Here is a 15,118-nt window from a genome sequence, read left to right on the forward strand (position 1 = left end):
CCTTTCTGCCTTCCCTTCTTTGCTTAGAACTGGGCTGCCATCTGAGCTCTTGATATTCATACACGTGGTTCTCTTCTCTCCAAAGGTCTCTTTAATTTTCCTGTAGGCAGTATCTATCTTCCCCTAGTGAGATAAGCTTCTACATCCTTACATTTGTCCTCTAGCAACCCCTGTTTAGCCATTTCGCACTTCCTGTCGATCTCATTTTTGAGACGTTTGTATTCCTTTTTGCCTGCTTCATTTACTGCATTTTTATATTTTCTCCTTTCATCAATTAAATTCAATATTTCTTCTGTTACCCAAGGATTTCTAGCAGCCCTCGTCTTTGTACCTACTTTATCCTCTGCTGCCTTCACTACTACATCCCTCAGAGCTAGCCATTCTTCTTCTACTGTATTTTTTTCCCCTATTCCTGTCAATTGTTCCCTTATGCTCTCCCTGAAACTCTGTACAACCTCTGGTTCTTTCAGTTTATCCAGGTCCCATCTCCTTAATTTCCCACATTTTTGCAGTTTCTTCAGTTTTAATCTACAGGTCATAACCAATAGATTGTGGTCAGAGTCCACATCTGCCCCTGGAAATGTCTTACAACTTAAAACCTGGTTCCTAAATCTCTGTCTTACCATTATATAATCTATCTGATACCTTTTAGTACCTCCAGGGTTCTTCCACGTATACAACCTTCTTTCATGATTCTTAAACCAAGTGTTAGCTATGATTAAGTTGTACTCTGTGCAAAATTCTACTAGGCGGCTTCCTCTTTCATTTCTTAACCCCAATCCATATTTACCTACTATGTTTCCTTCTCTCCCTTTTCCTACACTCGAATTCCAGTCACCCATTACTATTAAATTTTCGTCTCCCTTCACTATCTGAATAATTTCTTTTATTTCATCATACATTTCTTCAATTTCTTCATCATCTGCAGAGCTAGTTGGCATATAAACTTGTACTACTGTAGTAGGTGTGGGCTTCGTATCTATCTTGGCCACAATAATGCGTTCACTATGCTGTTTGTAGTAGCTTACCCGCATTCCTATTTTCCTATTCATTATTAAACCTACTCCTGCATTACCCCTATTTGATTTTGTGTTTATAACCCTGTAGTCACCTGACCAGAAGTCTTGTTCCTCCTGCCACCGAACTTCACTAATTCCCACTATATCTAACTTTAACCTATCCATTTCCCTTTTTAAATTTTCTAACCTACCTACCCGATTAAGGGAACTGACATTCCACGCTCCGATCCGTAGAACGCCAGTTTTCTTTCTCCTGATAACGACATCCTCCTGAGTAGTCCCCGCCCGGAGATCCGAATGGGGGACTATTTTACCTCCGGAATATTTTACCCAAGAGGATGCCATCATCATTTAATCATACAGTAAAGCTGAATGTCCTCGGGAAAAATTACGGCTGTAGTTTCCCCTTGCTTTCAGCCGTTCGCAGTACCAGCACAGCAAGGCCGTTTTGGTTAATGTTGCAAGGCCAGATCAGTCAATCATCCAGACTGTTGCCCCTGCAACTACTGAAAAGGCTGCTGCCCCTCTTCAGGAACCACACGTTTGTCTGGCCTCTCAACAGATAGCCAAGGCCATATTGCTAAATATTACAAGGCTATAGCAGTTAATCATCCAGAATTTTGCCCCTACAACTACTGAAAAGGCTTTCGGCCATCGTTTTGTTAGTATGACATCTCCACAGATATCGCTCCGACATCGTTGCGCTTACTGTTCGACTGTCTATCTCACTGAGGCACGCAAACATCCCCACAGAGGCGAGATAAAAGTAAATAATCTCACACGCACCCAGTCAGCTGATGGAGTGAATTGAAACACGTATCTGCACCCACCACTAACCAGTGGCTAGAAGCTTAGCTTGACGATACAGAGATATGGACCGTATGAGTAACCAAAGAGGATGTGGAATAGAAGGTTATACGTTGAGAGGCCAGACTGACATAGGCTTCCTGAAGAGGGGCAATTACCTATCAGTAGTTAGAGCGGCAACAGTTCAAATTGTTCAAATGGCTCTGAGCACCAGGGGACTTAACTGCTGTAGTCATCAGTCCCCTAGAACTTAGAACTACTTAAACCTAACTGACCTAGGGACATTACACACATACATGCCCGAGGCAGGATTCGAACCTGCGACCGTAGCGGTCGCGCGGTCCCAGACTGTAGCGCCTAGAACCGCTCGGCCACTTCGGCCGGCAGCGGCAACAGTCTGGATGATTCTTTCATCTACTCTTGTATCATTAGCCAAAAAGGACTTGATTTGCTAATACTCCAGACGGTTGACAGCAATGGACAATTTCCCAACGAAATTGAGGTCTACGTTTTGGGTAAAATATTCCGCCGATTAATTAATCCCAGGCGGAGACTACTCTAGAGGTCGTTCTGTGCAGGAAAATCAAATCTGGCTTTTTGCAGCTTGTTTGAGAACAACTTTTCGATGACCCCATGATGCCCTTATTCAACTGGAACATACGTTTAGATGCCACGATTTAGAATGGTGCTTACTATCCCAGCTCACCCCCTACTGTGTTCCTTCTGAAACATCCTGCCCGCTACAACTAATTCGTCACAAGTGCCGTTCAGCAGGCGTGCACTAGGTGCAGAGCCGTGTGAGGAGAGTGCGTGACGTGGCGCTCAGCTCACCCCAGACGTGCACGGTCCAGCCGTGGTCCTTGGGGCGGCGCGCGCAGCCCTCGGCATCCACGTCGCCCTCGGTGAAGCCGTCGTCCTCGCAGTGGCCCGGCGCACCGCCCGGCCCGTCGGGCATGGTCCGCCAGCGGCGCAGCAGCTCCTTGGTGCGGTCCCTGGTGCGGTCGCAGGCGTGCCGCCAGTTGGAGATGAACTTGCGCGGTATGCGCGGCGACATGCCGCCCTCGCCCTCGCTGCAGCCACCATCGCCACCACCTGTGGGACACCAGCTGTCTGAATGGCTACCACTCCTAAACAGGCCGAGTGGCCTACCACCTCCACTCTGAGTCGCCTACCACCTTTACACATGGCTGAGCAGTTCACCACCTCCACATAGGTTGTTTCAGTGGTCTATGACCTCCACAATTGGCTAAATGATTTACTACCTCCACACAGGCTGCCTGAGTGTCCGCTAGCTCCCGATAGGCTATGTGGTCATCACCTCCATACACGGCTGTCAGAGTGGTCCATTACCGCCACATGTGACCATCTAGGCTCTCTACCACATTCACACAGGTTGAGCGGTCTACCACTTTGACAGTTGTCTCTCTGATTTGCCACCTCCTTGCAGGCTGTCTGAGTGGTCTATCACCTCCACACAAGCTGTCTGAGTCGCCTACCATCTTTACCCGTGGCTGAGCCGTTCACCACCTCAACATAAGCTGTCTCAGTGGTCTATGACCTCCACAAATGGCTAAATGATTTACCACCTCCACACAGGTTGTCTGAGTGTCCGCTAATTCCAGACAGGCTGTGTGGTCTATCACCTCCACATATGGCTGTCAGAGTGGTCCATTACTGCCACATGTGACCATCTAGGTGCTCTACCACATTCACACAGTTTGAGCGGTCTAGCACTATGACAGTTGTCTCTCTGATTGATTTACCACCTCCTTGCAGGCTGTCTGAGTGGTCTACCACCTCCACACTAGCTGTTGTGTTACCTTCCACCTTTACACGTGGCTGAGCAGTTCACCGCCCCCACATAGACTGCCAAGTGGTCTATGACCTCCACAAATGGCTAAATGATTTACCACCTCCACACAGGCTGCCTGAGTGTCCGCTAATTCCAGATAGGCTGTGTGGTCCATACACGCTGTCAGAGTGGTCAATTACCTCCACATGTGACCATCTAGGTGATCTACCACATTCACACAGGCTGAGCGGTCTACCACTATGACAGTTGTCTCTCTGACCCTTACAGGCTGTCTGAGTGGTCTACCACCTCCATAGAGGCTGCCTGAGTGCTCTATCAACTCCACATAGGCTGTATGAATAGTCCATCACATAGGCTGCATGATAGGTCTACCACTTCTAGACAGGCTCTCTGAGTGGTTCACCTCTTCCACGCAGCCTGTATGAGTGATCTACCACCTCCACCTGTCTGAGAAGTCTACCATCTCCACACAAGCTGTGTGCTATCACCTCTGAGTGGTTTACCACCTCTATTCAGCCTGTACAAGTGGTTTACCACTTCCACATATAGCTGTCTGAGTGACCTACCAACTTCAAATAGGCTGTGTGAGTGGTCTACCACTTCTAGATAGGTTGTCTGAGTGGTTCAACACTTCCACACAGCCTGTATGAATGATCCAACACCTCCACACTTGGCTGTCTGAGAGGTCTACAATCTCCAAACAAGCTGTGTGCTATCACCTCCAGACAGGCTGTCTGAATGGTTTACTTCCCCTATTCAGCCTGTACGAGTGGTTTACCGCCTCCACACATAGCTGTCTGAGTGGCCTATCATCTTCAAACAGGCTGTGTGAGTGATGTACCACTTCTAGACAGGCTGTCTGAGTGGTTTACCACCTGCATGCAGCCTATAATAGTGCTCTGCCACCTCCATACTGGCTGTCTTAGTGGAAAGCTACCTGTGGACTGTCACGTCCTTGGATCGCCATAGACACTTAGCTCGAAATCACTGCATTCCAGAAATCGATGAAAATCACAAAAATAATCCTATCTTAAACGATCACCATTACTCTTGAAAGGATATAGAAAACTGAACTCCAATTTAAAGATATACTATCCCATACACAGTCGCTTCCACATCGAGAGATGTATACTAAAGCTTGATTGAAGATAATGGGTGCCAGTTTATCATCTAATCGAAACATGACTACAGTTATTTAGCAAGGTAAATTGAAAACCACAGATAAAGGAATGATTCTCCATCAATCTATGGTGCACATACGACTGCGTCATGCACACATGGAGTCTTCAATAGCAGCTACTGTATACAATGATAGTGACTAAAGTTTTCTAGTTTATCATTGTTTCAAGAAGTATCTGATTTTCAAGAACTCGTTGTCTTCAAAAACTTTAAATTTCTAGGGAGGGAGGTTAGTTTTGGAGATGAGCTTTAGTTTGGGCTTTATTGTTGTGTGTTTCTTGAATAAGCCTTAACTGGTTTATATTATAGATAACATCCCATTACCCCTGCTAACAGAAGGAAAAATGTGGAGAAAAGAGAGTTATTTTAGCCATGTGACAACGTCGAAGGAAGCAAATACTGGCGAGGGCAAATTAGGCTAAAAAGGGAGGTAGGAGACCATTAAGAAAAGAATAAATAAACAAAGAAAGTGTCTTGGTGGCTCAAATGGTAAGTGTAATCCTACAACGCTAAAGATTCTATCGCTTCATTTTTCCTATCATAGCTTCCTTCATCTCTGACAATCATTTGTTATCCGTGGTTCGGACTCCTCGTTAATCTGTAGGTCCTCTCTATGACTGACTGGGTAGGTTAGTTAAGGGCAGATTTTAGTTGGCTTAGGTTTCCTTTCCTATTCGTTTTCTGAAGTGCACAATAACACAGATTGGTCGTTGGTATACAGCGTAGCCACTAACTGCCCCAGATGAACCTTCGGGACGTCGAACCTTTGGCAGAAATTGTTGTAATTTCACTTAAAGAATGCAAGCGCAAACATTTAACCTACCGTATCATCTCTGTCTGGGTTTTACCTAAATGATGGTAGTTGTGGGTTCATTTCGACTAAACTACGAAGTCATCAATCCCTCGATCGTAAGAAAACTCTGTTTTAATGGCGATGTTGATGAGAAGGAGCAACGAAAATTTCGGTTTTCTGAGATCTATTTACTATGCCTCATGTTGCGGTTGTGTTTGGGGATTGCCTCTGCAAATGAAGGCTCAAGGAGAGGGCCCTCCAAGAGATTTTCTTAGGAGAGGTACACCCTGCATGCTCACCCCACACTAACATCATCGGATCTAATGGTTCTTAACGGTACTGTGCACAAATCGTTTCTGATGGTTTCGTAGTGCGTTGAGTTGAACGAGCTGGTTTTTACCTGAACCAGTCGACCAACTACTCTCCATCCCAATAGGTCCAGTAATGATGCACATACGGCATATGATAGAGTTTCTCCCAACTTTACGTATTTTCTCTCACGGTGCTGTAGTTCTCTGATGCAGAAAGAGAGACCAACGGGGAAGCAAGGATGGTCGGTTGATTTATTTGGGGGAGAGGACCAAAGAGCGAGGTAATCGGTCCCTTCGGATTAGGGAAGGACGGGAAAGGAAGTCGGCCGTGTTCTTTCAAAGGAACCGTCCCGGCATTTGCCTGAAGTGATTTAGGGAAATCACGGAAAACCTAAATCAGGATGGCCGGACGCGGGTTTGAACCGTTGTCTTCCCAATATGCTAACCACTGCACCACCTCGCTCGGTGGGAGCAAAGAGGCGATGGGATCTTCTTGGGTGCGGTTCTCATTGAGTTGACACAACATGCAATACAATGTGCGATGCGACTCGCAGTATGATACAGAAACAGTTTGCACTGATGTAGCGTGTAGAGACGCAGTTGAAGCGATTTAACTGTCTCACACTGGGACGACAGTTACACAACACCGTTAGAGTTCTCTGCTGTATCATTCGGCGCAATATGGTGTGCTGGTTGCTCCACACAACTGTGTTGTATGATACAAGGAGAGCGAAATTTCAAATCATCTGATGTATCTCAAAAAAAAAAAAATTGTTTTAAGTACCTTCTCAGTAAAATATTTTCTCTTTGTGCAAAAAAATGAAAAACAACTATTTTGGGATTCGTGCGTGTTCTCCTTTTTCACAATGATTCTCATTCGATTTTGTGGATGCTATTCGTTAAAAAATATTTTTTTTTGCATCTTACAGTCTGGTATCACAGCTTGATAATGAAGTGGTTTTCTTCAATATTGGCCATAATTACTGAGATACTTCGAAATTAAATAAGCCGCAGCGCATTTTTTGAAAAGTTCACAGTGAAAAATATAGTCGCTGGTCACTTTACGCCTGGTGCATTTTGGATCATACAGTACTGAGTAGCAAATGTAGCTAACGTATCGAAATTATTTTTAACGCTAGAAGAAGAACCATATCTCTTTCGAGTGTCGAGTAAATATGTGACATATTTGGAAGTGGTCCGTGACGAGGCTGGTGGCGACACACCAAACGCGAGGCTTCTACCACTTGCTGTGCCCGGTTGCTCGTCGTATCGCTCCTGGCCTGTAGTAACAACAGTGTGGAGCAGATAACTGCTGCGTCGTGCGATTTTAATTGCAACGTGCGGAATCGCATGTTGTATAGCCTCAGTGAGAACCGTGCCTTACACACGGTGGTATAAAACGGGGAACACCTTACAAGTCGCCGAGAAATACCAACTGTTACTGTGTACAACAATGAACGTAATTATATCGCCATTGAAGAAATGCCACGTTGCAACCTGGAGGAAAATAGTTACCAGTTTCCAGCGTTGGCAACAATGGTCTCAGTTTGCAGACAGACTTGCGTTGTTTGTAATATGAAACGGAAATGAACTCAGAAAAGCGGAACGAAGAGATAGAAGTTGGTTTCCTTCGTTCCATGATAATGTGAAAACATTAGGACCCACTAGGAAAATCTGAGGGGAGTGTAGATAGATATGTAGATATCCAGCAGACCACGCGCTGCTTCCACAAACTGCCCTTATTCCTTCCTGTTTTGTGCCCGGTTCCTCCAGATGTCTTCAATCCCAAGGGCTGCTAGGTCCTTCGCCAAGTCGTCCATCCAGCGCTGCCTTAGTCGTCCAATGGGGCGTTTGGTGTTTGGTTTCCCCTCTAGTGCCATCTTTGCCTGTCTTCCATCTGGCATACGGGCTACATGGCCCACCCATTGTATTCTTTTGCTCTTTATCTTCTCTAGGGTAGTTGGTTGTAGAATCAGAACGTAGATTCCCTCGTTTTTCCTCCTCCTTCGTTCTCCTTTACCTAAAATTGGTCCCCATATCTTCCTCATTATTCTTCTTTCAAAAATTCACCTACGAGCCCGCTGGCCACCGAACATTGGCCGGGATGAGGAAGCACGGTTCTGACGTTTGAGCTAAGTACAGCTATTGACATGGTATTCACGTACCGTTTATTTTACATTTTATGTGAGTTTTTTTTGCCATTTTGAGGGTTCTGCATTAATGTTGGATAATGCCTCTTTAGGCAGTTTGTAGTTTTAGTGTGTTCCGAAGAAGGCGTGGTTATCCGCGCCGAAATCTAGGTCAACTTCCGGTTTCTATTTGTGATCTAGGCGGGTTCTTTATAATAATCAAACATTAATAGTTTTTCATTTTCTCGTTTTGTCATGCTCCATGTTTCTGATCCGTACATTACTGCTAGGCATATCACTGTTTTGCAGATTTTCGTCTTAGTGTTCACTGAGATCGATTTATAGCCGAGCGTCTCTCTGAGGAAATGCATCATAAAATTTGGATCATAACCTCCGAAAAATAAGATTACGTAATTAATGTTTTGTTTGTTTGCAGGTTTGTGTTTGCAGTCCTGTTAAACCGCCGCTAGAAGAACTAAAAAGAAATAGGGCAGCCGCCTGGTAAAATAAAGTATCATATGATAGTTCTTTCTGAAGGGAAACAACGCTATCAAACTCTGGCTGAGTTGTGTGCGCGTTCAGCAACAATGTACAGTCCTATGGCACGATGCCGGCTTCGAGTGTGGACAAAATGTTCTGAGTGCTATGAAGGAACGGGAACCCGTCTGTCTTATGCAGAAACGGGAATGGCAAAAGAAGATCAGGTCATGGATCTCAAAGACTGGGTATCACAATGAAGGCGAAAGCAAGAAAATGGAGAACAGTCATGAATCAGTTTTCAACGTCCTGCACGAAGTTTTGAATACGACAAAGATAGCAGCCCGCTGGGTTCCGCGACTGCTCATACCCATTTAAAGCCCGCAGAACGCAGGCAGCAGCAGAAAGATTGCAACTGCGTCAGCCCAATCTACCCACATAATCACGATAGTAGAGTGGTGCATGCACCACTATACCCCCTGAGACAAAGCAAGCATTGCAAACATGTGGAGTATCACCGCCGAAAGAGACGAAGACTCAACCATCGTCGAGCATGGGAATACTGAATGTTTCCAGAGACTACCGTTGTGTGGTGCTAACAGATTACGCCCGTAAGGGGCAAAGACATACACACGCCTGAACTACCGAAAGCTTCTGACGAGCTAAAGAGTGGCTATGAAGACGATGCGTCGAGGGAAGCTGTTCAAGGGCGTGTCTTTGCTCCACGACAGCGCCCCAGCTCATTCACCACAGGACATTGTGACACATGCTGCTTCCTTCGTTTATCAAATTTTGCCTCAACCCGAACTCACATTCTGAGACATCAAGAGATCACCCATTTAGGTCTGGAGGGAAGCGCGTAGAGGGAGACCAAGAGATGAACACAGTGAGCAGATTCAGGAGGATGTAAATTGCAGCAGTTACTCGGGGATGAAGAGGCTCGCACAGGAAAGAGTAGCATGGAGTGCTGCATCAAACCAGTCTTCAGGCTTAAGACCACAACAGGGGCATCGAAACAAAATAGCCAGCTTAAACGGATACGCATTTAAGAACGTCCTGAAAGACCTAAATCAAAATGATTGCATTAGAATTTGAGCCTCGCTCCTGTCGAATGAGAGTTAAATGTCGCATTAGTGTCAGAACGTATTGTGCAGCTGTTTTACCTCTGACTTGCTTCCGCGCAGCCAGCAAGAGCTTTCTCGAGCGCTTCATGTGCTGCGCACTGCCGTTGACATCCGACTGTTAGTAAGCGGGAACACTGCGTTCTGTGACGCGCAAATAGCGGCGTTCTGCGTTATCAGCCAACTACGGCGGTGAGTACGCTGGGATTAAGAAAGCAAGTTACTGAGGCGCGCTCTAGAAACGTAAAGTGCACGACACTGTCACGTAAGAAGACCGGGTCAGGGATGAAGACGCTTTCGATAGTACCCTACTGCTCTACTGACAGGGGCGAGAAATCGCTACAGGTTTCGGCTTCTCCTAGAGAAAATCTCATGGTACACACCTCGATTGTCAAGAATGTACAGCATAATGTTCTCATCCGAGTTTAATGAAGACGGCTAAGAAAAGTGGAACCATTCCTCTGGTAAAAGGCTATAAACTTTTTTTGGGTCTAGGCCATACAACCGTCTCTATGTGGCTTACGAAATCTCTAGCATTTTACAGGGCTCTTTATTCAAAAATTTCGTAATTGTCTTATTTTGGTGAAAGAGATTATTATATTACTGGGTAAACGTTGGTGATATCTGAATGACTTATTTAAGGACTCCGTTTGCTGGTCTGCATACAGCCTCTGTGTGAAGAAAATGTGATTTTATATCTCTTACCCTTACTCTATAGCATTTACAATAAGAATTACGCTGAAGTGACAAAGGTCATTCCGTGCGTGATTAGCCGAGCGGTCAGAAGGCGCTGCTGTCATGGACTGTGCGGCTGGTCCCGGGGGAAGTTCGAGTCCTCCCTCGGACACGGGTGTGTGTGTTTGTCCTTTGGGTAATTTAGGTTAAGTAGTGTGTAAGCTTAGGGACTGATGGCTCTAGCAGTCAAGTCCCATAAGATTTCACACACACGTGAACATTTTTTTGAACAAAGGTCATGGGATACATCCCAATATAGTGCCGCTTCACATTTTGCTTGGCGCAGTGTAGCAACACGACGTGGCATGGATTCAACATGTCGTTGTAAGTCCCCTGCAGCACTATTGAGATATGCTGTCTGTATAGCCGTCCACAACTATGAACGTTTTGCTACTGCAGGATTTTGTGCACGAACTGACCTCTCCATTATGTCCCATAAATTTTGGATAGGTGGACAAACCATTCTCTCTAATCGCCCAGAATGTTCTACAAACAAATCACGAACACTTGTTGCCGGTTGAGATGGCATATTGCCAACCATAAAATTACGATTTTTCTTTGGGAACAGAAATACTCATAAAAATATTCCCTCAAAAGCACTGAAATTTTGTCGGTAGTGTTCGAGCTCACCCAGTATAAGGAAGAACGTTTAAGAACTTTCTAATCCCGGTTTGAAAAAAATCTGGACTTGTAAAGCTGAGGAACTGAAATCTACTGCTCCCAAGAGTGACCCGGATATGTATTTACTGCCGTCTTCCCACAGGACTGCAGTAGTATGACATCGTATTGTCTGTGGGCCGTTGAAATGTAACAAAAAAGTTTAAAAAATCTCTCCCTTCTTTGCGTTGCTCGGCAAGCAATACCGTTGAAAGTTTCAATTTTATGACTGTAAAATCTTTTAAGAGAGACGACGCCAATATGTAATTGACTTCGTTACGCGAAAAATTTGTGGCAACATGAGTAATAAATACTAAGTTCTTAATTATTTTCATAAAAACTCCACTACCTAGATATTTAAAGACCTGGCTAGTGTAGAACATAGGGCAGTTACAGTTTTGATGAGACATTTTTACGGGAGGAATGCTACATTATGTCTAGATGACGCGTTACACGACTCTATAGCTTCTCTTGGAAGAGAAACATTCAACGTTGGAAATTTGTGTACCGTTATTAGATCGATCTGTAAGCTTAACAGCTTCGTAGTAATTAGGAACCGTGAATAGGATCTTTCTGTAGCTGCTGACACAATCAGTGGCGCTGAAGCTTTTCATTTTGTAACGAACAGCCGTTATCGCGAGCGATTACGAGCTTAATGACGTTATGAACGAAGCCTGGCACTGGCCAGGTGGATCGAATCATCCCTGCACCTTGCCTTGCGTCACATACTCACACCTGTATCATTTGACTAAAATACTGGGCCAAGTGCAATTGTTCCATTTGAAACTTGGGCCCTGTTATTGTCGCCGAGATAGACATATGTCAGCGAAAAAACGGACCATGGACTCGAGCATATATTTACCCTACCTCCGTTAACAGTTTTATGTACCTCTAAGAAGTGAGATCTCTTTCTTCATTAACAATAATGTCTAGTGAGCGTCGAATGTGCCAGACCAATTAAAAGGCTAATGATGGGCTGTCTTGGATATTGTATTTCTGAGACCCTAGCCGAATTGAATTGCTGATGGAAATAGAAAAAGTTCGAGAGATCTACGCTCTTAGTCACTATTTTGTTTGGAAAATGAGAAGATTATAACAATGACCAACAGTCTCTGATGATAGTGCCTACAGTAATGATGTTGTTAACCATGATGAGCCTGAGAGCTCGATCTAGGAACATACATACACCAAAAAAAGTTATTCATCACCCCAGTTCCCAGAACTCCTGAAGATAGACGTTGACTTTGCATATTCTATCACAGACACAGTCCCTTTGACTGTTCAGAGATGTCACTAAACCCGCCCAAAGATGTAAACACCCACGCACGAGCAGACGGAGGCGGTCCGACAGCCGATGAGTTCCAGTCAATCCACCAGGAAGGAGGTACACGGCTCGTGTTGTCTGTAGTTCAACCATGTCTAGACAGTCAATACCGCGGTTCGATCGCGTCCGCATTGTTACTTTGTGCCAAGAAGGGCTCTCAACAGGGAAAGTGTCCAGGCGTCCCGCAGTGAACCAAAGTGATGTTGTTCGGAAATGGAGGAGATACAGAGAGGGAGGAACTGTCGATGACATGCCTCGCTCAAGCCGCCCAGTGGATGACCGCTATTTACGGATCATGGCTCGGAAGAACCCTGACTGCAAGGCCACCATGCTGAATAACGCTTTTCGTGCAGCCACAGGACGTCGTGCTACGACTCAAACAGGGCGCAATTTGCTGCACGAAGCGCAGTTTCACTCCCGACGTCCATGGCGAGGTCCATCTTTGCAACCACGACGCCATGCAGCTCGATACAGATGGGCCCAACAACATGCCGAATGGACCGCTTAGGATTGGCATCACTTTTTCTTCACCGACGAGTGTCACATATGCCTTCAACCAGACAATCGTCGGAGACGTTCAAAAATGGTTCAAATGGCTCTGAGCACTATGGGACTCAACTTCTGAGGTCATCAGTCCCCTAGAACTTAGAACTACTTAAACCTAACTAACCTAAGGACATCACACACATCCATGCCCGAGGCAGGATTCGAACCTGCGCCAGTAGCGGTCGAGCGGTTCCAGACTGTAGCGCCTAGAACCGCTCGGCCACTCCCGCCGGCGTCGGAGACATGTTTTGAGGCAATCTGGTGAGGCTGAACGCCTTAGACACACTGTCCAGCGAGCGCATCAAGATGGAGGTTCCCTGCTCTTTTGGCGTGGCATTATGTGTGGCCGACGTACGCCGCTGGTGGTCATGGAAGGCGCCGTAACGGCTGTACGATACGTGAATGCCATCCTCCGACCGATAATGCAACCATATCAGCAGCATATTGGCGAGGCATTCGTTTTCATGGACGACAATTGGCGCCCTCATGTTACTTATATGAAATTCTCAAAAACTTTTACACATAATTCTGTTATTATAATCATTTTTATACAGCCATAAATATACAAAGTGGTATAAGGTACATTCTCCTTGATGTTACAGTTTTGACAAAGAAAACTGCTATCTTGTAGTTGTCTTAGGTACATGTCGTAAAGCTAATTCACTTACACTGAGATGACAAAAGTCATAGGCTACCTGCTAATATCGTGTCGGACCTTCTATTTCCCGGCGTTGTCCAGCTACTCGACATGGCGAGGACTCAACAAGCCGTTCGAACTGCTCTGCAGGAATATGTAGCCATGCTGTCTCTTTAGCCGTCCATAATTGTGAAATTGTTGCCAGTGCAGGATTTTGTGCACGAACTGACCTATCGAACATAGTAGGAAGGAGCAACACCAAATATTAGGCAGTGTCATACTCATTCAGAAATCACATTTGAATTTTGCTTGTTGTGAGAAGATCGTATTATGCCCCTTGTACGAAGAAGAAACGTTCGGCAGCACTTGTCGGAAATCGACAGGGTAGCATCGTGCCCTATGGAGACTACAGTTTACGGTTTCGCGATACTGCTGCTCCTGTTATCACGAATGTCATGCGAACTTGAAACCGACTGGTTCAGCAAGGCCATATTCAACGTTATGCAAGGTGACTTTTTCTGCACACAGCCAACGCACAGTAAGACAGATATACATATCAACAAACGTTTTGCATTATCCTTTTATTTAGAAATTCTCCGTCTTCTTTTACTTCTTGTTCCTCTTCTACTGATAATGGTTGCCCCTGTTTGTCTGCCTCATTCTGTGGATGTACTGGACCGTCTGTTGTCACATCTCTTGGAGGTGCTCTGGGCAATCGTTTCCTTGTGTGGTCTGTCCCTTACACATGATCTTTCCAATTTCATCTTCTTCTTGTCTTCATCCACTTATTTATATTTAGCCTTCCACACTATTCCCTTGTTGTTGTTGTTGTGGTCATCAGTCCAGAGACTGGTTTCATGCAGCTCTCGATGCTACTCTATCCTGTGCAAGCTTCTTCATCTCCCAGTACTTACTGCAACCTACATACTTCTGAATCTGCTTAGTGTATTCATCTCTTGGTCTCCCTCTACGATTTTTACCCTCCACGCAGCCCTCCAGTACTAAATTGGTGATCCCTTGATGCCTTAGAACATGTCCTACCAACCGATCCCTTCTTCTAGTCAAGTTGTGCCACAAACTCCTCTTCTCCCCAATTCTATTCAATACCTCCTCATTAGTTACGTGATCTATCCACCTTATCTTCAGTATTCTTCTGTAGCACCACATTTCGAAAGCTTCTATTCTCTTCTTGTCCAAACTAGTTATCGTCCATGTTTCACTTCCATACATGGCTACACTCCATACAAATACTTTCAGAAATACTTCCTGAATCTTAAATCTATACTCGATGTTAACAAACTTCTCTTCTTCAGAAACGCTTTTCTTGCCATTGCCAGTCTACATTTTATATCCTCTCTACTTCGACCATCATCAGTTATTTTGCTCTCCAAATAGCAAAACTCCTTTACTACTTTAAGTGTCTCACTTCCTAATCTGATTCCCTCAGCATCACCCGACTTAATTCGACTACATTCCATCATCCTCGTTTTGCTTTTGTTGATGGTCATCTTATATCCTCCTTTCAAGACACTATCCGTTCCGTTCAACTGCTCTTCCAAGTCCTTTGCTG

At 45.1% G+C, this 15,118-nt stretch overlaps 1 protein-coding gene across 1 annotated transcript in view; it reads right to left on the reverse strand.

The window, feature by feature from the left end:
* Nucleotides 1-15,118, reverse strand: part of LOC126310771 (uncharacterized) — a 186,006-nt gene that overhangs the window by 60,922 nt on the left and 109,966 nt on the right. Inside the window, exon 3 of the mRNA XM_049992114.1 lies at nt 2,658-2,918. Within this exon, the coding sequence (XP_049848071.1) occupies nt 2,658-2,918 (261 nt within the window). The remainder of the gene's footprint in view (nt 1-2,657; nt 2,919-15,118) is intronic.

The sequence above is a fragment of the Schistocerca gregaria genome, chromosome 1 (genome assembly GCF_023897955.1).
Source record: "Schistocerca gregaria isolate iqSchGreg1 chromosome 1, iqSchGreg1.2, whole genome shotgun sequence".
Lineage (NCBI taxonomy): Eukaryota > Metazoa > Arthropoda > Insecta > Orthoptera > Acrididae > Schistocerca > Schistocerca gregaria.